The sequence below is a fragment of the Panicum virgatum genome, chromosome 1K, assembly GCF_016808335.1.
Source record: "Panicum virgatum strain AP13 chromosome 1K, P.virgatum_v5, whole genome shotgun sequence".
NCBI classification, from domain to species: domain Eukaryota; kingdom Viridiplantae; phylum Streptophyta; class Magnoliopsida; order Poales; family Poaceae; genus Panicum; species Panicum virgatum.
The window spans coordinates 29,401,114-29,422,478 of NC_053136.1; the positions used below are offsets into that span (position 1 = coordinate 29,401,114).

At 49.6% G+C, this 21,365-nt stretch overlaps 2 protein-coding genes across 2 annotated transcripts; one reads left to right on the forward strand and one right to left on the reverse strand.

Moving 5' to 3' along the window:
• Positions 1-7,952: 7,952 nt before the first annotated feature.
• Positions 7,953-18,491, forward strand: LOC120701923. The gene is made up of 3 exons (XM_039985722.1): positions 7,953-8,440; positions 17,151-18,030; positions 18,144-18,491. Exons 2-3 carry the CDS (start codon positions 17,524-17,526, stop codon positions 18,261-18,263), a joined length of 627 nt encoding a protein of 208 aa, XP_039841656.1. The 5' UTR covers positions 7,953-8,440; positions 17,151-17,523; the 3' UTR covers positions 18,264-18,491.
• Positions 16,298-17,379, reverse strand: LOC120654296 (very-long-chain aldehyde decarbonylase GL1-11-like). The gene is made up of 3 exons (XM_039931803.1): positions 17,371-17,379; positions 16,594-16,721; positions 16,298-16,502 (listed from the first exon to the last, which is right to left on the reverse strand). Exons 1-3 carry the CDS (start codon positions 17,377-17,379, stop codon positions 16,298-16,300), a joined length of 342 nt encoding a protein of 113 aa, XP_039787737.1.
• Positions 18,492-21,365: the final 2,874 nt, after the last annotated feature.

Consider the following 21,365-nt stretch of genomic DNA (forward strand, 5'->3'; position numbering starts at 1 on the left):
TCGATGAGTTGATCAAACCATGGGAGGAGGGGGTGTGGACGTACGACCGAGCGACAAAGACAAACTTCAGAATGTATGTGTGGTACCACTACTCTCTGCATGACCTCCCAGCGTATGGCATTTTCTGTGGGTGGTGTACTCATGGAAAGTTTCCATGCCCAACATGCAAGGCAACTCTGCAGTTCATTTGGTTAAGAAAGGGGGGCAAGTATTCGTCATTTGACAAACATCGACAATTCCTTCCTGCTGACCATCCATTTAGAAGAGACATTAAGAACTTCACGAAAGGTGTCGTAGTTACACAATCTGCACCGCAGATGCTGACGGGTGCCGTGCTTCATGCTCAGATAAATGGTCTCCAGGTCAATAATGCAGGTGGTTTTGTGGGATATGGCGAAGAACATTCCTGGGCTCAGGTCTCTGGCTTGTGGAGGCTTCCCTATATTAATGATCTCCTCCTTCCGCACAATATTGATGCCATGTACACTGAAAAGAATTGGGGCGAGGCTCTTTTTGGAACTGTCATGGACATTCCTGATAAGACGAAGGACAACGTCAAGGCTCGAGTGGATCTGGCAACGTTGTGTGATAGACCAAGATACGAAATGAAGACTCCGAGATCAGGGAGACAATGGAGGAAGACTCCGGCGGATTTCATCCTAACGAGGCCCCAAAAAAAGGAAGCACTAGAGTGGATCCAAAAGTTACAATTTCCAGATGGGTATGCAGCGAATCTGAGGAGGGGAGTTAATTTGACTACGATGCGAATCAACGGGCTGAAGAGTCAGGACTACCACATATGGATTGAGCGGCTTCTTCCTGTGATGGTTCAAGGCTATCTCCCTGATAATATATGGCGAGTGTTGGCAGAGTTGAGCAATTTCTTCCGCCAGCTGTGTGCTAAGGAGTTATCTTGGGTCGTCATTTCGGACATGGAAAAAGTGGCCCCTATGTTGCTATGTAAGATGGAGAAGATCTTTCCACCCGCCTTCTTCAATCCGATGCAGCATTTGCTTCTACATCTTCCGTACGAGGCACGGATGGGGGGGCCTGTGCAGTACCGTTGGTGCTATCCAATTGAGAGATGTCAAAAGGTCCTTCAAACGAAATGCAAAAATAAATGTAAAATTGAAGCTTCTATTGCAGAGTCATATATTTTGGAGGAGGAGTCAAACTTCACAACCAAATACTATGGTGACAATCTTCCCAGCGTGCATAATCCACCCCCTCGTTACAATACTGGCGATAATGAATCGAGTCTCAGCATCTTCCGAGGACAACTTGGAAGTGCAAGTGATGCGAGGTACAAGACCTTGAACCATGAAGAGTGGTGCCGTATCATGCTATACGTGTTGACCAACCTTTCCGAGGTAGAGCCGTATATTGCGTAAGTACTCAACATTGTGCCCAATTCACGAGTTTCCGTTTCACAAGTTTCCACTACTAAGCATCCAACCCCCTTTGTCATTTTTGATACAGGGAATTTCAACAACTATTTTGGCGTCGCTCAAGGGCTCCAACCCCTATGGAAATGGAGAGTCTTCTTAAAAATGTGCGGGAAATTCACAACCCGATTTCATTTATTGGTTTCAACAAAAGGTAGTCTTGAATTCATAGTTCTATTCTATTTCGTTGTCCTCGAACTATATGACAAACTATCCTGCATACGCTTGCAGGGCCAAACTGATTCGTCCATGAGTGCCGAGTTGAGACAGGTTGCCGATGGTTTTAGCTACAGGGTCAAGTCGTTTAACGTTTATGATGTGAACGGATATCGCTTCCACACAATGACATACGAGCAGAGTCGACCCAATCGAAGAACCACTAATACCGGCGTTTTTACGCCAGGTCAAGATGGAGTCGAGTATTACGGAAGAGTTGAAAAAATATACGAACTCAAGTTTCATGGTTCTGTACCGCTCACTCCAGTCATTTTCAAATGCCATTGGTTTGATCCAACATTAACAAGACATACCCCTAGTGTTGGCCTAGTCGAAATTCGACAGGATTCAACGTTACAAGGCGAAGATGTGTACATTGTGGCTCAACAAGCCATACAAGTTTATTATCTCTCATACCTGTGCCAAACCGACCACCGTCTTCGGGGTTGGGATGTTGTGTATAAAGTATCGCCACACAGCAAACTACCTCTCCCAAACAACGAAGATTACAACAATGATAGAGAGTTTTTTCAAGAAGAGGGGCTACAAGGGAGTTTTGAGATAGACTTATCCGACGAGATTGGAATGGAAGTCGACAATGAAAGGGAAGTTGACGAGGAAGGTGGAGATGAGGTTCCAAATATTCAGGACTTACAATTACTAGAGCGACTACGTTTAGGCAGAGACAGTGAAGACGACATTCCTCCTTCGGATTCTGCTGGTTATGTTGACATAGCTGATAGTGATGATAAGGATTACGATCCAGCTAATCCCAATTATGATGACTACTTATAAAACATGTAGGACTCGCAATATTTAATATATATTATGTTAATTTGTAGTTATATTTTCTTTATTTTCATTTATTTGCAAGTATTGTTTATCCTGACTAATTCGTTCACTCCTTTTGATTTCAGGTAACTAAACAAAGATGCCAGGCGGTCACAAGATGACTTGGCTGAGCTCCTTGTACAGAGGCAGTGGTGGAGGAGGCGGTAGTGGGTCCGACGCACCCGAGGGGTCCGAGAGCCGTAGTGTTCGCGAAGGTGGTGGAGGAGGGGGAGGGAAAGGGAGACAGAGAGGGAGGGTGGAGGAGGAGGTAGTGGGAGTGGTGGAGGAGGTAAGGTGAGGAGGGGGAGGAGGGAGAGGACCCCTTTTCCTGTAGAGGACGAGGAGGAGGAGGAGGAGGAGGAGAGGGTGGAGGACCAGGGGAGCGAGGAGGAGGAGGAGCACGTGGAGGGGGACGAGGAGGATGACGAGGGGGAGGCCGAGGAGGGGGCGGCAGGAGATGAGCGGGTGGTGTGGTTGCGTGGACCGTCGCAACTCCCGCGACGTCCGATACCTCTATCGAGACGTCCGATACATATATTTAAAATTGCAATACTAACTAAAATTTTACCTTAAACACTCTTGCAGGGGGTGGTTTTTTGTGCAGCCTGGTGAGCACAAACAGAAGCTCAATGGTATCTTGGGTCTTTTGTGCCGGCTGCACTTCCCCGGGCTCGTGATGCATGCCGGGGTGCTGGAGCCGGCATACACGTGGGACCACTACATGGGCAGCCCGGACGCTACTGATCGCGAAGGAAGGAACTTCACCACCAAAGCGAGGCGGGTGGTCAGGGAGTTGTGGGTAAGTCATCCTCGCACTAAAATGGTTGAAATATCGCATTCTGTTTCAATTTTTGGAATAATGATTGCAATTATCTTGTGGGTATATATGCAGGATTTCTACAGGTGCGAGGAAGGCTATGAGGCCCGGGCGAACGAGCTGGCTCACCAGGCTTGCTACAAGCTGGTGAAAGACATGCACTACGAGGCGCGTGTCCAGACTGTCGTTGTGTACTGCGCCGAGTTCAAGAAGAGGAGTGTCAAGAAACTAGGCGCAAGGGACATCTTCCTCACGCGAGACCAGTACTTATGGGTAAATAAATGTCATCTCTGCTCATTTATCTTGTATTTGATATTACAATATGTCATGCACTTCATTACGTTTAGGTGCCTCCGAACTGGTGCGTAAACAAGGCCGAGTGCTGGTCTATGATGGTGGACAAGTGGATCAGCGAGGATTGGGCTCGCCAGCACGCCTTATGCTGGGAGCGCCGCTTGATGATGCCGGGTCCGGCACATCATCAAGGGAGCCTTAGCCTCGGCGAGTACAATAATACTTGGGTAAGTTCACTAATTTCTTCATTCTTTCTAAAGTTATATTTTAAATTCTTACTAATCATCTTGTTGACTTCTTGGCAGTCGGAGTCTCATCCAGGCCAGTCTTGCAACGCCTTCACGGCGTACGCCATGTCTCACATGGGCAGGGCGACGTCGGACGTGGCCTACAACCCGGCGGCTCCACCAGAGGCCTACACAAACCCAAGCATCCACGCACGCATCAATGCGTATACGGAGGTGGGAAGGGCGCTCCACGGGGAGACTTGGGATCCAACCACCGCGCCACTCTTCGGAGAAGCCATCATGAGGGCGGGACAAGGGAAGAAGCATGGGCGGTACTTGATCGCCAACAGCTTGGTCGACACGGCGAGTACGCCCAGTCTCTGGCAGCTTAGGGCAAGTACCACCGACTCGACCCCGCCCATACGTCCACGGCCTGAGACTTCAGTGGCCAGCGTGCACCAGAGATAGGTTAGTTTAGATTTAGTTGCCGTTCTATGATTAAAATGAAACTTTGCTTCGTATTGTAACATGGAGGTTTAAATCTTGTAGGCCGAGATGGAGGCAAAGTTTGAGGAGGAGAGGAGGTGCCGAATGGAGAATGAGGCCAAGCTAGAGCAGGAGCGGAAGCTGAGGGAGGAGCAGTCGGTTAGGTTGCACAGCATGGTCACCTGGATGCAAGGACTTGGCGCGTCGATGAACTATGCGCCGCCGCCTCCTCCCTTCGCCTTACCAGCTCAGCCTTACTTTCCTGCAGGACCTTCTGACACTCCCGTGAGTATGCTTTGTTTGTAGATATTAATTATTATATCTTTGTTATTCTTACTCAATTTATGTGTTTCTATTTGCAGAATCAGTCGTGGAACGCATCGAACGACCCTCCTCCGGACCAGAACTCGCCGGCGGCCCCGTGGCAATCTTGGCCACCCCCTCCACCTAACCGTGAGTGGTTTGTAGTACCCTACTGGACTTGTGATGTGATGGACTTGTAGTACCCTTGTGGACTTGTGATGTGATGTGATGGACTTGTATTCGGACTCTATCTATGTGATGGATTTTCACACTCGTTTTATGTGATGTGATGGACATTATCTTGTGTTATTTGTATCGATGCTATTGTCGCAATTGACAATTATATATTTGTCGTTATAACTGCCTGTAATGACCCCTGCATATATATATATATATATATATATATTGTATTTGTATCGAAAAATAGAGAAAAAAGAAGCAAAAAAAGAAAAATAGGCCACTTTGCCGAGAGCTTAAGCCAATACACTCGGCAAAGTGGCCTTCTACAGGACAGCACGTGGCCGCTTTGCCGAGTGCTAAAACCCTGGCACTCGGCAATGAGGCCACGTGGCGCCACCCTGGGCCGGCACTTTGCGGAGTGCTAGGCGCCGACACTCGGCAAAGTCCGGCACTTTGCTGAGTGCCAGGCGGCGACACTCGGCAAAAGTGCCGGCCCAGGGTGGTGCCACGTGGCCGCTTTGCCGAGTGCCAGGGCTCTCGGCAAAGACTTTGCCGAGTGCCCGAAATCCAACACTCGGCAAAGATCCCTTTGCCGTGGGAGGCTTTGCCGAGTGTAACACTCGGCAAAGAGTTTGCCGAGTGCAAGCTGGCCTTTGCCAAGTGTAACCGGCACTCGGCAAAGCCAGTGAATCCGGTAGTGTAAGTTTGCTTTTAAACCTGCAGGAGGATTGAGCGGCACTAGAGGGGGAATCTTGTTGCTCCGGAACCACGACCACCTTGACATCTCTAACATTATCATAGGAGAGTTCCATGTCTCAGCAACAGTCTCTACCACTGAAACTTCTTCGACCTTCTTGCTCACAGTTGTCTATGGGCCAACACTCTCAACTAGGAAACAAGCTTTCCTACAAGAACTGTAGCAGCTTAAACCGCAGCTAGGTTTGCAGTGGCTTTTACTAGGCAATTTCAATCTGATATACAAAGCAAGTGACAAAAACAACAACCGTCTAAACACAAGGCTTATGAGGTGCTTCAGAGAGGTCCTAGACGAGTGCGATCTTAGAGAAATACATCTTCAGAATAGAAAGTTCACATGGAGCAACAAGAGACAGAACCTGATGCAAGCAAAATTAGATCGCGTCTTCTACAACAAGGAATAGGACACCAAATTCAGCGGCCATGTCCTCCATGCTCTGTCTACCTCGCTTTCTGACCACTGCCCTTAACTACTCTCCAACCAAAACGGACCCAGGCGACCAAACTCTTTCAAATTCAAAAACTTTTGGATCAAATTGCCGCGATTCCGTGAGGTGGTTGCAGCTGCATGGAACGACACTTCTTTGCATCATGACTTCATGAGCCATTCCATAAGCTTTACCTTAAGCTCCAAGCCACGGCCAAGGCCCTTCGAGTATGGAGCAAGCAGCTCATCCCCGACGCCAAACTCCAATTACACATGGCCCTTGAAGTGATTCTTAGATTGGATGAGGCACAGGAGTCCAGGCAACTCTCGCCGGAGGAGCCAACTCTACGTAAAAGACTCAAACTAAGAGTACAGGGGCTGGAGGTCATTGAGCGCGCCCGTCGCTGCCAAGCAGCCAAACTGCGAGATTTAAAATTGGGGGACGCCAACACGAAATTTTTCCACCGTAGAATTAACGCACGTAGGAGAAAGAACTCCATACAACGGCTCAAGAAGAGAGATACAGGGTGGGTAACTATGCATAAGGAAAAAGCCGCTGAGATACAGTCTCACTTCATGGAGACAATGCAATGCCCACCAGCCCGACATACAGACTCCAACTGGGACCTCCTAGGTATTCAACATCATGACCTGATGGTGCTGGATGACCCTTTCAGTGAGCAAGAAATAAAGAACGACATTGACCAGATGCCGGGGGACAAAGCGCCGGGGTCGGACGGCTTCACTAGTGCATTCCTAAAAGCTTGTTGGGACATCATAAAGAAAGATATTATGGAAGCAGCTAATGCTTTTCACTGCCTCAGGTTTTCTAATCCGCAGCTAATTATCTCAGCCAACATAATTCTCATCCCCAAAAAAGATGGCGCCGACACAGTAGAAGACTTTCGGCCAATAAGTCTAATTCACTCCTTTGTCAAAGTCATAACCAAAGCTCTTGCGCTGAGGCTACAGATATAGATGCCCTCCATCGTGTCATAGTGCCAAAGTGCATTCATCAAAACAAGAAGCATACATGATAACTTCATGACTGTAACATCCCATATTTCTCCGGAGTGTTATAAAGTCGAAAAATGTGAATTTCAAAAAATTTTGTGTTGATGCTCCAATAAATTCATTTAAGTAGGAATTCTTCGGTTCTAAAATTCCTAGTAATATAAAATTTCGAATCTAATTAAGGGAATTATTTTGCTAGTGTGGAAATATTTGGAGTTATTGGGATTTATTGTCTCTACCTTGTTTATTTGAATCTGATTCGGATTTATTTTCTTGATTGAAATTGTGTGGAATTTAAATTGAAGTGTGCCCTTCAATTTAATTTCAAATGCTAACCTTGTTGAGTGGGGTTTAATTTGAATCAAGCCATTCAAATTAAATCCAAACCCAGCCCTAACTCAAAACCTAACCCGGCCCTAACCCGGCCCAGACCAAACCGGCTAACCTAGCCCTAACCCGCTCGACCCAGATCCTAACCCGATCCGGTCCAGCCCAACCTGACCCAACCCAGTCTGCCAAACCAGCCCAGCTGGCCTCCTTTACTTTTCTTGGCCTGCTAAACCGGCCCGCCAAGCACAACCCCCTGCCGGCCTAGTAACCTGCTCCACCAGCCCAACCGCACCTCTTCCTTGTGCCGCTTACAAGCGGGCCCGCCTGGTCAGGTGCCCTGTTTTTCTTGCCCAATCGCTGCTTGTCCCCGATGCCGCCTCTGCTCGGCGCTTTCTGCTTCCACACCGCGACAAGGAGTGGAGCGGCCGCGCCTGCCCCCTCCTGCCCGCGTCAGCGCGCCCCACGCCGCCTTTCCCGGCCGCGCGCTCCGCACCCAAACCCTAGCCTCCGCACCGTTAGATGAGCACCGCGTGCCCCCGCGCGCTCCCCGAGCCGGCCCAGGCGATCCCCAACGTCCGTGCCCTCGGAACCCTAGCCGTCGGCCCCTATATAACCCCAATAGAGCCCCTCGCGAACCCTAAGCCGCCGCAGCCTCCTCCCTCAATCCACCGTCGCCAGACCCAAGAAAAGAGTGAAAACAGAGGGCCAAGGAGGAGAGGAAGAAGGGGGAGGAGAAGAAGGAGAGGAGGAGGGGCCGTGCACCACCGGCGTCCAGCGCCGCCAACGCCGCCCAGGAGGGTCGCGACCGAGCAAGAAAAAGAGGAAGGCCGGCCGCAGCCGCCTGTCACTGGCGACGCCTGCCGCGGAGGAGCGCAGGGATGCCATGCCAAGGAGACCGAGCCACCGTTGCTGTACCTCTACATCACGCCTGCGCCCGAACACCGGTACCACGACACCACGCTAAGCGCCTCGGACCAGTGACGCCACCAAGCCAAGATGAGGACACAACGCCGAGCGTACCAGGGAGGTCAAGATCGTCGCCGTCGAGCCTGCGTCGCCTCGGCACGACCACGTCTCGACCCTGCAGTGCCCAGTTCGCCTCCAAGCCAAACTGGTAGGCCACCGCTGCCCCTGTGCCCCTGTGCCAACCCCTGTTGCTGTCCGACGAGCGCGTTCGCCGTCGATGAACCGTCCGTAGAAAGCCATAGCACCCCGTCCTATCTTTTTCGCCTACAGGAGCCCGACGCGCCGCGTTATACACCTTGCAAACCGACGTTGCCCTCTCGGCCGGCTGCCAGGCCAGAACCTTGGTCTCGCCTCGCCGTGCCGATGCCTAACCCTGCCCGTGCACCCACACAGTGCCTAAAGGTTGTGCCTTTCTGCACCTTGCACACGCACGCCATGCTGCTACCTTGCTCGGGCACAAACCAAGCCACGTCGCAGCGTTCGCACAAGACCAGCCCCTTTTGGGCATTTCGTCGAGCACGTCCTGTGCACAGACCTTCTGAGCCTTTACACGCGCACGAGCGCTCCTCGCTGTAAACAATCACCTAGAACGCCGTCCTGGTGCTGCTGCACATGCGCCAGTTGCCTCTGTCGCGGCCGAACACGCACATGTGGTGCACGAGTGCCGTTGGCATTCTATCGAGCACCTCGTGGGCAGCCGCTAGGCTACACCCACGCCCACCTCGCGCGACGCCTCTAGCTTGATCGCCATGCTGTCGTCGCGTTCCACTAGGCCTAGGTACCCCTACCCTGTTCTAGCCCACACCAAGCCGCCGTGGACCGGGAACGCCCGCGTTCCACGCGCGAACGTGCACCGAAACCTCACTTGGACCGCGACCTCACCGCTACGCCATGGTTGTGCTTGGACGCACCGCCTGGCGACCGCGAACGCCACTGCGACATCGCGTTCACGGCGTTCTCGAGTCCTTTTTGCCTCTCACCAAGCCCTATCATCGAGTCAGATCTTTGGCGAAGTCTGACACCGGCCCGTCGCCACGGACATGCCATGGGCACGGTCACCAGACCGCCATCGTGCATCCGCGCGCGACGTCGCACACACGATGGCATGGTCCCTTTGGACCTTTACACGAATGCCTTGGAGGACAGCACGCTGCACACGCCACACCACCGGCCGCGGGCCGTCCTTTAACCCTCGCTTGTGATTAAGCCCCGCCACCTTGCCCTTTGCCACCCGCCGTGCCGCCGCGCCGGTCATGACAGACGCGCGCGCACGAATGCGACGACGCCCAAGGCCGTGCCTCGCGCGAACCCAAGCCAAACATGCACAAGCCTTGCCCAGGGCCGCTGCTTCGCCGCCACCACGGTGTCCCTGCCTAGTCAGGACACGTGCGCGTGACAGGCTGCGCTCCGGGGCCTAAAGCCATGTCTTTGGCCTTGGCACGCCCTGACCTGACGGCCGCCGAAGCACCATGGCCTTGCCACCACCGTTCCATGTGTATCGCCGCGACCTCCCCATGGCTTCTATTCAGCTCGCCACCAGTGTGGGCCGGGAATGCCCGGACCCCGCGCGCACGAACCACCTCGCGCGCCGTGTCTTGTTTCCACCCTGCTCCGACCATCGCCGCCCGAGGAGGAGTTCCGTTGAGCCAACCCCGTCGTTGTCGCCACCGCCATCGGAGCCGTCATGGTGGAGAAGCCGGACTTCACCAAGGAGCCCTCGGCACGCCGTTGAACCTCGCCGCCATCCACGCCTTTGTTCCACCCAGCCTTGTTCCACCGTTCGCGCACACACCGCTACCCACACGAGCACGGATCTGCACGGGATCGAGTCCGGCCACACCGGATCCGAGGTGTCACTGACCCCCGGGCCCCACCTGTCAGCAGGCAGACAGCGCCGCTGCCCCGTGGGCCCGATCTGGCAGTGGGAGTGATGAGAGAAAAAGAGAGACCCGGGAGTTGGCCATTTTTGGCCCAAGAAGCCTAAACCGCAGTCCAGCCTGTTCCCTCTTTTGGCCGGTGAAACCCTGGGCTGCTTTTGGCCCAGTAGGCCGGCTCGCTCCGTCCCAAGCTGGCCTGCAGAGCCGCCAGCCGAGCCACACCCCAAAACCGAAGCCGGCCTTTTTCTTGAGCCACTAGGGCGAGCCGGCCTGCGAGCCGTAGGCCGAGCCAGCCGTTAATCCCGAGCCGAGCCAGTTTGAGCCGCCGAGCCGGCCCAACTCTGCTTTGAGCCCAATAACCCAGCCGCTCTCTGTTTCTTTTCCCTTTGTTTTGTCTTTTAATCTTACCTGCGGGCCCCACCTGTAAGCCTCTAGTATGAGACTGACCAGTGGGACCCGCTTACACGTAGACCCACCGACCCGGTTGACCCAGTCAACGGTCAACGCGTCGACTTGGTCAACGTTGATGTCAGTAGGCCAGACCCCTGGTGATGTCATGATGACATCATGCTGATGTCATCATGCCACGTGGCACGCTCTGGTGCTGCCACGTGTCACCACAGTGTGTTTTCCTTTTTCGATAAACGTTTATTATTTTTAGAAAATGGTTTAATCTTAGAGAATTCATAATAAATTAACCGGACCTCCGAAAATTATGAAACTAGTTTCATAATTCTTCTAAAATCATGATCTACCCGTAGAGTAGGTTTTGTTGTGAGTTGGATCTTATTTGAGGTAGTTTTGTGCATCTTTGCACTTTGGTCCCTATAGTTATATGCGTTTACGATTAGGTCCCTACAAGGAGGAGTTGACCGACGTCCCAGACGTCCAGAGGATCCAGAAGGACATACCCGGAGACCAGATGCCCCCGGAGTACCATGAAGACTACGAAGACCTATCAGGTTCACGCCCATCTACGATTTGAATACCTATTAGGCATTGCTTGCTACAATTGCTATTGCTTTACCTTATGTGAGGTGAACCTGCATGGCCTATTTACTACCGTATTCCTTGCATTCCTATTATATCTTGATTGATATCTGAATGCTTTGGCTACTACAAGAGTGTTTGAGTGTGGGATTCATATTGTGATAGTCCCGGCTTGCTTGGAGCTTTGCCACCACATACAGGAGTTGGTGATTAGGACTTTTTGCTGGAGTGAGCGAATTTAACCTGATCCTCGGATCAGGGGCTGGGGGTTTTGTGTAATTTGGGCACAACCCTACGGAGCACCTGTGGCGGGTGCAAGTTGGTTCCTTTAGGAATCGTGAGGTGTTAGGCGGGCAATACCTGTAATGGGTGCCGATCGCAAACCGTGTTTACGGGACGCACTTGTTATGATGAAGAGCTTGCCCTGGCATGATTAAGGACTTGAGCTTGTGGCCCTAGAAATGGAACTATGTCAAACGTGCACACCACTTATCCATTATGAGGGTGGACCCCGACTGGGCTAGCTATGCGCGGCACCATACCTGTAGGAGGATAGGATATCAGTGTCAAGGGAGAGGGCAGGACCCTATAGCCCCGATCGCAGGATTCATTTGGATCTCATTCTAGATTGCTTCACAGCCCCGGGCGGCCTTCTGCGGGGGGGGGGGGGGGTGCAACCCAAACCGGGAGCAGGATGGTGCCGTAGCCGTTAGTCATGTGGCCGGTGCCTCGGGGTCAGTCAGGTCGCTCCTGGCGGGCGTCGGGGCGAGTGGGTCAAGGTATACAACCCCTGCAGGGTGAAAACTATACGGATAGCCGCGTACTCAGTCATGTACAACTCTGAATCTGGCACCACATTCTAGAGTATTTCCACATATACTTTTCTACCTCTCTCTAGTACCACTTTTCCTGCTTGGATAGCAGCTGAGGTGCAGGGAGTGGGAGTTCCCGCACCGAACCAGGAATGAGTTACTTCGTAGTGGAAGATGGATAAGACCGGGAGTCCGGGATGCCGCAATGGCCCGCGTCGAGGTGATGGATAAAGTATATATATATTTATATACTTATTGCTTGCATAGGAAAACCTAGCAACTCCTTTGGTAATATTTGATACCTGATGCATCCACTTAAAGCTTGCATACGGATGGTGACGTGAACCTATCCCGTCCTTGGGGATAGCCTGATAGATGCAGGATTCGAACAGAGGACTCGACCCAGATGAATAGTTGATGAATGAAGGAGTTAAGGACGGCCCGAGCTACACTCCGAGCTGCCTGTGGAGAAGGATCGAGAAGATTCGAGAAGATGGAGTTTGCCCAGAAGACTAGCTATCGCTTCCGCTTTTCTGTTTGTTTCTTTTTAGCCCAAGAGGCTTCTACTCAAAAATTCGTACCACAATCCTCTGGATTATGTAATAAATAAATCCATGTAATGTTTTATTTGCGAGATATGCCTGTGATATTCGATTGAAATGAGTTCTGTATGTGATAGCTACTGATCCAGGGACTATCACGACGATACAGGGAGTCGGGTTCTCCCCTCGGAAACCCGGGTCATTTCAATGACGGTAAGGACAACAGCACGGCGCGATCACAGGAACAAGAACCCCGCTTTATTCCTTAAACTCGACATCACCAAAGCGTTCGATTCGGTTCGATGGGAATATCTTCTTAACCTTCTACAACGCCTGAGTTTCCCGCAGTGCTGGAGGGATTGGATTGCTGCACTACTATCTGTAGGAATATGGGGTAGTAAAAACAAAAATTTCTACCACATAAACCAGGATTACTGCAGTTATAGATCACGGAATTATCACTAGACGCGCGGATGCGGAACTTCTGTCGCGCGTCGATGTAGTCGAACAGATAGAAGCTGGCAGTGCAGTTGCGAGAACCTCCTCACGTGCGGCTCGTCCTTGTGCAGCAGATGCGGCACCTCCAAGGTATCCACACGTACGGGAAGAAGCGTCATGATCCGGACTGCTAGGTCCGCGAAGTCGACCTAGGGCTTGGGCGCGAAGGAGGGGCGGCACTGTAGCTCATGCGAATAGACATGGCCCGAGTACTCTTACTCGGCCCAATAGTAGATAGTGGCCTCTAGCAAGACATGTCAACTCCTATACGCACACAAAGATCATATCAGACGAGCCGCCACAATATTATATACACGTTGTTCCCTTTGCCTCACGATATTTGGTCTAGCTTAAAGCCAACCACTCTTTCTCGATCCTGTGATTCGGAATCCTTGTTTAACTCTTAACCCTAGTATGGCCATGCATTTCCTGATCCGAATCACTCGAGGGGCTCAGAGATATCTCTCTTGTAGAGAGGGGCAAATCCCGTCTTGACCGACCATGTCTCACAACATGCTTCTTGACAGACCCGAAAGCCACCTTTATAACTACCCAGTTACGGTGCAGCGTTTGATGGCTCCTAAGTAAGTCGGTACATATTGTGTAATGAGAAGTCATCATCTCGTGTTGGGTCAGTTCAATCTTATGTCTCACATGAGGCCACATTATTAGTTTGACATCCCCATGTCTATGACTTGTGAAACGTAGTGAATCAACTAATACATGTGCTAGTCTAATATTCATGTGTGTCCTCACATGAACTCCGACTAGAAACACTTTAGAATATCCATACAAGTAAAGAGTTTCACAAATACTTCACATAAGCATTAATCAATACAAGTTGTCATCCATGAATATTCAAGGAACACTTTATTAATCATGAATATAAGGAAATATGATTGTCTCTAGGGCATATTTCCAACACTATCCACCTCCACTTATTAATCATGAATACAAGGAAATACGCCATGGAAGAGGCCCGCGGCAAGGCGACCCCCTATCGCCGCTGCTTTTTGTCATTGCAATTGACCCTTTGCAGAGAATCTTAGAATTGGCAACTGAGATGGCCGCTCTTACCAAATTGAGTGGTAAAAACCCACACTTACGTATCTCCATGTACGCAGATGATACCGCCCTCTTCGTCGCTCAGTTTCAGGAAGATGTCCGCACATTAGCCAGTATTCTCAGCTCCTTTGGTGAAGTGACAGGGCTCAAAAACAAATTTCCAAAAATCGACTGTCATCCCCATCTGATGCCAAGGTATTGATCTTAGGTCAGTACTCAACAGCCTCGCGGCAAGAAGAGCACGTTTCCCAATTAGATATCTTGGCCTCCCGTTGTCAACGACAAGACTGAAAAATGTCGACTTCCAACCTGTGTTGGACAAAATGACAGGCAAGCTGAACGTGTGGAACGGCCGTAATGTGACTATGGCAGGGAGGCTCACACTTGTGAAGTCGGTATTGACCTCACAGGTAATACAACTCCTTTCAGCCCTGCGTGTGCCAAAAGAAATCCTCAAGCTAATCGACAACAAACGAAAGCAATTCCTGTGGGCGGGCAATGTGGAGCTGACGGGAGGAAAATGCAAAGTTAATTGGATTAGAGCAGTAAGATAAAAAAAAAGGGAGGCCTTGGTATCCTTTACTTGGGCAAATTTTCACTGAGCCTTGAGACTGCATTGGCTTTAGAAGCAGTGCAAGACAGAAATTGGGCAATGGTTGCACACTGAAACACCATGCACGATCAAAGACAAGCAATTTTTTGCGGCAGCAACAACAATCACTGTGGGCACCGGTGACAATATTTCATTCTGGGAAAGTGCCTGGCTCCAAGGCGGCAGTCCGAGGGACATTGCACCAACATATACAGCATCCACTACTACAGAAACTATTTTTACCACCGCCATTTTCACCGCCGGCCCTATAGTCGTTGGGCTCAGTGGAGTTTGGGGCTGACAGTAAAAACCATTTTCACCGCCGGCCCGAACCACGGACCGGCGGTGAAAATGGTTTTCACTGCCGGTCCCAAACCCCAAACAGCCGGCAGTGATGGGCTGCATCTTATTTGGACTAACCCCTTGTTTAGTTGCAAAACTCAAAATTCCAAAACTATCACATCGAATGAGAATCTTATATGCATGGAGTATTAAATCTAGATGAAATAAAAAATTGATTGCATAGTTTTCTTGTAAATTACGAGACAAATTTAATAAGCCTAATTAGGTCATGATTAGACACTAAATTGCTACAGTAACCATGCGTTAATGACGGATTAATTAGGATCGTTAGATTCGTCTTACAGTTTACAGACGAATTCTGTAATTAATTTATAATTAGTCTATATTTAATATTTTAAATGTGAAAAAAATACTTTTTTAAAAATTTTACGCGTGCAACTAAACTAGGCCTAAACCAGCAGCCGCCTGACCCAGCCCACATCCAATCCCCTCCGACGGCGCCGCACGCCGCCGCCTCCTGCGCGCCGCCTTCCGCCCTCCACCCCGGCGCCGCCCGCCCTCTGTTCTGTGCCTGACGAAGCTCCCCCTCCCCGGGCCCCCGGCGAGCTGCCGCCATCTCCACGCCGCCGCCCGCCTTCCGCCCTCCACCTCGGCGCCGCCCGCCCTCTGTTCTGTGCCTGACGAAGCTCCCCCTCCCCGGGCCCCCGGCGAGCTGCCGCGCGAGCCCCACGAAGCTCCGGCGGGCCCCTGCCCCGAGCCCCACGAAGCCGCCGCGCGCGGAGGTCTGGAGCGTCCCCGCCCCGAGCGCCGAGGAGCTGCCGCCGAGGAGGTCCGACGGTGCCCCCTGCGCGGCCCGACCCCCAGTGCCACCTCCAACCCGCTGGCCCCGACCGCTGCCGCCGGCCCTGACTGCCGCCGGCCCTATTCTCCGACGTGGCGCCGCCGCCCTTCTTCCCCGAGCTGACTAATCTCAGGTATCCATCTTCTGCGTGCTAGGTGTTCGTTGTTTTGCCTATTCGGCTCTATCCTCATGCTTGTTGCTGGAATTGGATTGTTGGAGCTCGCTAATCAGGCAGATTAGCTGCCGAGTTTTGCAGGAAAAGCTGCCTAGCTTTGTTGCACAAATTAGCTCACACAGTGGCAGGATGTCTCCCACCTGCGTTTAGCTTAGGGTTGATTTTGATTGATCGCGTAGATGAACAAGCAAAGCAATGTTCCTTGTGCATGTTCCTTAATTACGGACCAGCTCATTAAAGCTGGACATTAACTAGTTGCCTTGTGGCATCACCTTATCCTGCCAGTTCATACCTGATGAATCTGGTTTGTTTAGTTCAGACCTGATCGCGTAGATGAACACTTTGAGGGACTCCTTGTTGGCCAACTTGTCTGTAAACGATGCTTTTCAAATAGTTCCCAGACTGGTAGCCACTGTGAGCCAGTAAGAGCAGGACTAACAACTGTGGCGAATCCCAGGAACAAAATTTCAGCTGGGTGGGCATATTCAGAAGTTAACCCAAAGGGTGTGGCATATCTGCACAGATCTGATGTGTCATAGACTAGACTGATAAAAAAATGCCGCCGTCTGCAAAGTAAGAGGTAGTGAATTGAACAATATTGGTTACTCGTGGTGGACACCGTGGACATGCTTGTATACCCATTTGGTGTGCAGTGCCCGGTGCCCCCAATAGAATATAAAATCTTTGAGACGCAGGACGCATCTGTTTTGATAAGCAGAGTTGTTGCTCTTCTTCTGCAAACATGCACACAAAATGCTTTTCAAATGTGAGCAAGAGTGCCTTGACTTTGTTACCTTGCTTTGCCCTCACCTAACTTTTGATTGTACAGAAATGCCTTGGCTTGAACATTTGCTGGAATTTAAATTGAACACAATAAATTAAAGCTGATGACACAATAAATTGCCTATTTATCAATAAATTGCCCATATCTTGTTTGTCTATTTAGTTAACAATAAATTGATTCTGGGAGCAAGTGTTCTACACATATTGAGAGAAAACTGACACTGTCCAAAAACTGATTATGGGTGTGTTCTACACACATTGACAGAAAACTAGTTCTGGCATAAAGTGTTCTATACATTATTAGATTGTTATCCCATATTGCAATTTCATTTTGTGTGTTCTCCAATCTATGTTCACATGAATTATTTACTCGTATATAGGGATAATGGGACGTTTGGGACGATTCAATTCTCGTCGCCGAAAACGTGTCAACAAGGATGCAGCAGCCAATGTTGAGGCTGAGGGCCCAAATCAGGAAGCAGAAAGGCATGAGGATGAAAACCAGGAAGGAGAAATGCGCGAGGATGGTAGCCCTTCCACGTACCTCAACCTGGACCAAGATGCTGATGTAATTGACTCTTTTTTCTTTCAACTCTGTACATTATACATATCGGTTGACATTGCACATATCTTTATATTTTGTTATTGGCTCTTGGCAGCAGGTAGCTCCAAATATCAGTGAGTTGACCGCAGAACCAAGCCGCAGGGGTAAGCGTGGACCCAACAAGATGCCAAAGGGCCGAACCCTTATCAATGAGCTCGATGAACTTGGAGAATGACGAGCTGACCTGCGCCTTGCGAAGAAAAGAGCACCCGGGTCGTACACGAGGCACCGGATTGGTTCCATGGGCTGTTTCTTTTGAACAGGATAAAGGTACATATAGAAGTCGGTCGAGGAAAAGGGCCGAACAAGAGTCAGAGTGGCAGGAAATCCTTGATACTATGCGTGCGGAACTAACTGAACATAGCGACAAGTTACGAGCGGAGTTTGAGGAGAAATTGAGCAGACTTCCTGTTGCACAAGATCAAGCTGCCCCTCCATTCACGAGTCCGACGGGGATTCGTAGTAGCTGTGGAAGCACCGTGCTTCCTGAAGAACAACAACTTGGCACTTATCCTGTGGATGAAATCACTCACCCAACACCTTGCAAACTATATGTCCAGGATAAGATCTTTAAGAACAAGGTGGCAACTGGTCAAGCTTGGCCTGGGAATGATGTCATAATGCATGGTAATGGATTACCTTTAGGCTACGCCAAGGTAATACATTTTATTGATTCTCATTCTTTGATGCAGCGTTTAAGATAACTTGATTGTTTGAAAAGATATTCAGTATATTAATACATTCTTCCTGTTCTCATTCTTTGCTGCAGCGTGTAGAACTTCGAACTTCAGAGTTGCTACTAAGTGACATTGTTTCACTTCAAGAGGAGCTTGCTGGCTTTATTGTTGACCATGTAGCGAATCAGGACGCAGAATTCTGTGTTATCTAGCTTGAGTATTTGGTTTTAAATTTGTGCATCGTATTATGTATGACTCATGTCATGGATTATGTTGGATGTAAGGACTTGCGATTTGTAATCAGTGTATGGACTTATGGTTTGTAAACTGTGTACGAACGTGTAACACTTTTGTGACTGAATTATTTTTATGTGTTGACTATGTGAGATTTGATGTACTTATTATGAGAATTGTATCAAATGTGACTATGAGATTTGATGTACTTATTATGAGTATTGTATCAAATTATTGGAATATAGTTTAATTTTAATTACGGTGATAATTTATTTTCACCGCCGGCCCGTAACACAAACCGGCGGTGAAAATGTGGTCACCGTTGTCGTAAACCTATTTTCACCACCGGCCTGTAACATGGACCGGCAGTGATATGCACATTTTCACTGCCAGTCTGTAACAGGGACGGGGGGTGAAAATGTGCTTATCACCGCCGGTCCGTGTTACGGGCCGGTGGTGAAAATACCCATTTTCACCGCTGATATTTTACCGCCGGCGTCTAAACCGGCAGTGAAAATGGGTTTAGGGCCGGCAGTGAAAATGAATCTATAGTAGCGATCTCAAGAAGAAAGAGCAGAAATCTCCGGGCGGCGCTTTCGAACAGCAACTGGGTGCGTGACCTTGATTTGCATAATGCACACTTCTTGCCGACTCACTTCAAGGAATATTGCGACCTCTGGCATAAGTTAGCCAAACAAGACTTCATCAAGATACCCCAGACAACATCACTTGGAAGCTCACTGCAGATGGTATATTCAAAACGAAGTCGGCCTATGAGGCACAATTCATAGGATCGTCCTCCACCAGTTTTGAAGTTTTCATCTGGAAGATTTGGGCGCCGCCGAAATGCAAAGTGTTTAGCTGGCTGCCATTCAAAACAGGTTATGGACGGCCGATCGCCAAGCAGCATGGGGGTGGCCAAATAGCAGCAGCTGTGTATTATGCCGCGCAACACAAGAAACGGGGATCCATCTCTTTGCAGAATGCCGCTTTGTGAAGAGAATTTGGGATGCCGTCAGCACCTGGGCTAGAATAGAGGGACTACGACCAGCAGCCGGGCAGCCATATCAATCAATGGAGGACTGGTGGACCAGGTTAGCGCGGCTACCATTAAACGATACGAAAGGATAGATTACGCAGCCTCATCATGTTGGTGGTTTGGGAGATTTGGCTAGAACGCAATGCAAGAATTTTCAAGCACAAGGAAACGCCGTGCCCGATAGTGATCTCAAGGATTAAGGACCAAGCGAGTAGTGTGACAGAACCGCCAAATTAAAACTCTCAATTAAGCGTAATGGCCGTTATTTGAATACATCGGGCGCATTAGCTTAATGGTTTAATTTGACAGTCCTTTCTCAGCCCACGTCCCGATCGAAACAACACCGATAGTCCCACGCGAAGGTGAGCGCAGATGGTACAAGCACGACACATATTTGAAAATACAGCAATATACACAAGACTCCGCCATAAATTTTACAAACCAAATTTGAATACAAACATAGTTTATAACTTTACATTGCCGAAACTAAGGTTCGCATAGAGGACCTACAACTACCACAAGTGGACACCGAGGAGTTCCCTAACTAAGTGTCTGGCTCCACAACCTCCCATCCCTCTGCGTCCCGACGGATGAACTTAACGCAGCAGGGACAGAAGTCTACGTCTGTGTGTCCTGAAATAATGTTTCAACAAAAGCCCTGAGCAACTAATACTCAGCAAGACTTACCCGACAAGTGGTATAACTTAACCCACATACCTAGACATGCAAGGCATTTGGCTGGTGGTTATTTTGTAGAAAAAGCCTCTAAAGTGAATCCTTAATTTCAACTTTTAGCTCCATATTCTATATGTTTAAATCATCGACTAGTATTTGCATCTTCTAAGCAACCATAACAAACATAGAATATTAATTCAGGATAAACTATTTCCAATCATCACTTATATTCCATAAAGCATTACTACGATGCGGTGTTGCGATCAAGGTGCTCATATTCGAGAGCGACTGACGGCGAATCGATCCGTTATAACCTTACAAGGTGGACCTAACCAACACGGCACGCAAAAGCTCCGTCGGACCCCACGCACCAACCTTTCCCCTCCCCGCCTCGAACTACAGAACCGCCCCACCTGCATATAGTCAGCCGAGCCCTACGAGAGACCACCAAAAGTAAACTCATGCAATCCCAATTCTCCGCGGCCACTCGACTCGCCCTAAGGGGTGGGTAGAAGTTCTGTACTTTCGAAGCAAGGCAGTACTCGGCTTACCGGTTTCGACTACCTCCTACTCCCAGTATGCGGCTAGTACAATTCAAACATGATCACAGGGCCAGACAATGAACGGTCCTTAACCGACAAAGACGGGGCTAACCTCTCCCCGCCCGATCTCCAAATTCTTTTCCTTTCCTACATATGCCAATATTCCATATATTCACAATAATGAGATATCCTATATCTCGCGAGTGACCAGAAATCACTCGACTTCTACCGAGATCCAGTAAGCATAGCGTGTCTATCGTCCTATACATACTAGTATACTCAAGGAAACCTAGGGATCATGCAACTAGGGTTCCAATCAATTCCTAAACCTAATGCGCAAGTAATATATATATATATATATATATATATATATATATATATATATATATATGTCATAAATTTAAAATAATAGAATGTGCACTGGGGCTTGCCTTCGGGCTGCTGCTCAGAGCTAGAGTCAGACGGGCCTTGGGCCGGGTTCTCACGCCTCTCCTCCTGGGCTTGCTCCGGCTGCTCCTGCGGTGCCGCAATCACCTCATACACGACGTCCTCAATGGCGGATGCTACACGAATGCATATGAAATAATTGAGTGCAGCTCAATGATGTAACTACTATACTTCAACTGGAATGCCCTGCGGACTGTCCGCGCCCAAGTGGCGGACCGTCCGCAGTATAACTCTGCAGACCAACCAGAACCAACAACCTCTTTAGACAAATTTCAAATCTCTACGGCGGACTATCTGCTCTCTAATAGCGGACCGTCCGCAGTTCAACCCTGCGAAACCCACCAAAGACAACATCGTCTCTGGACAAATTTCGAACT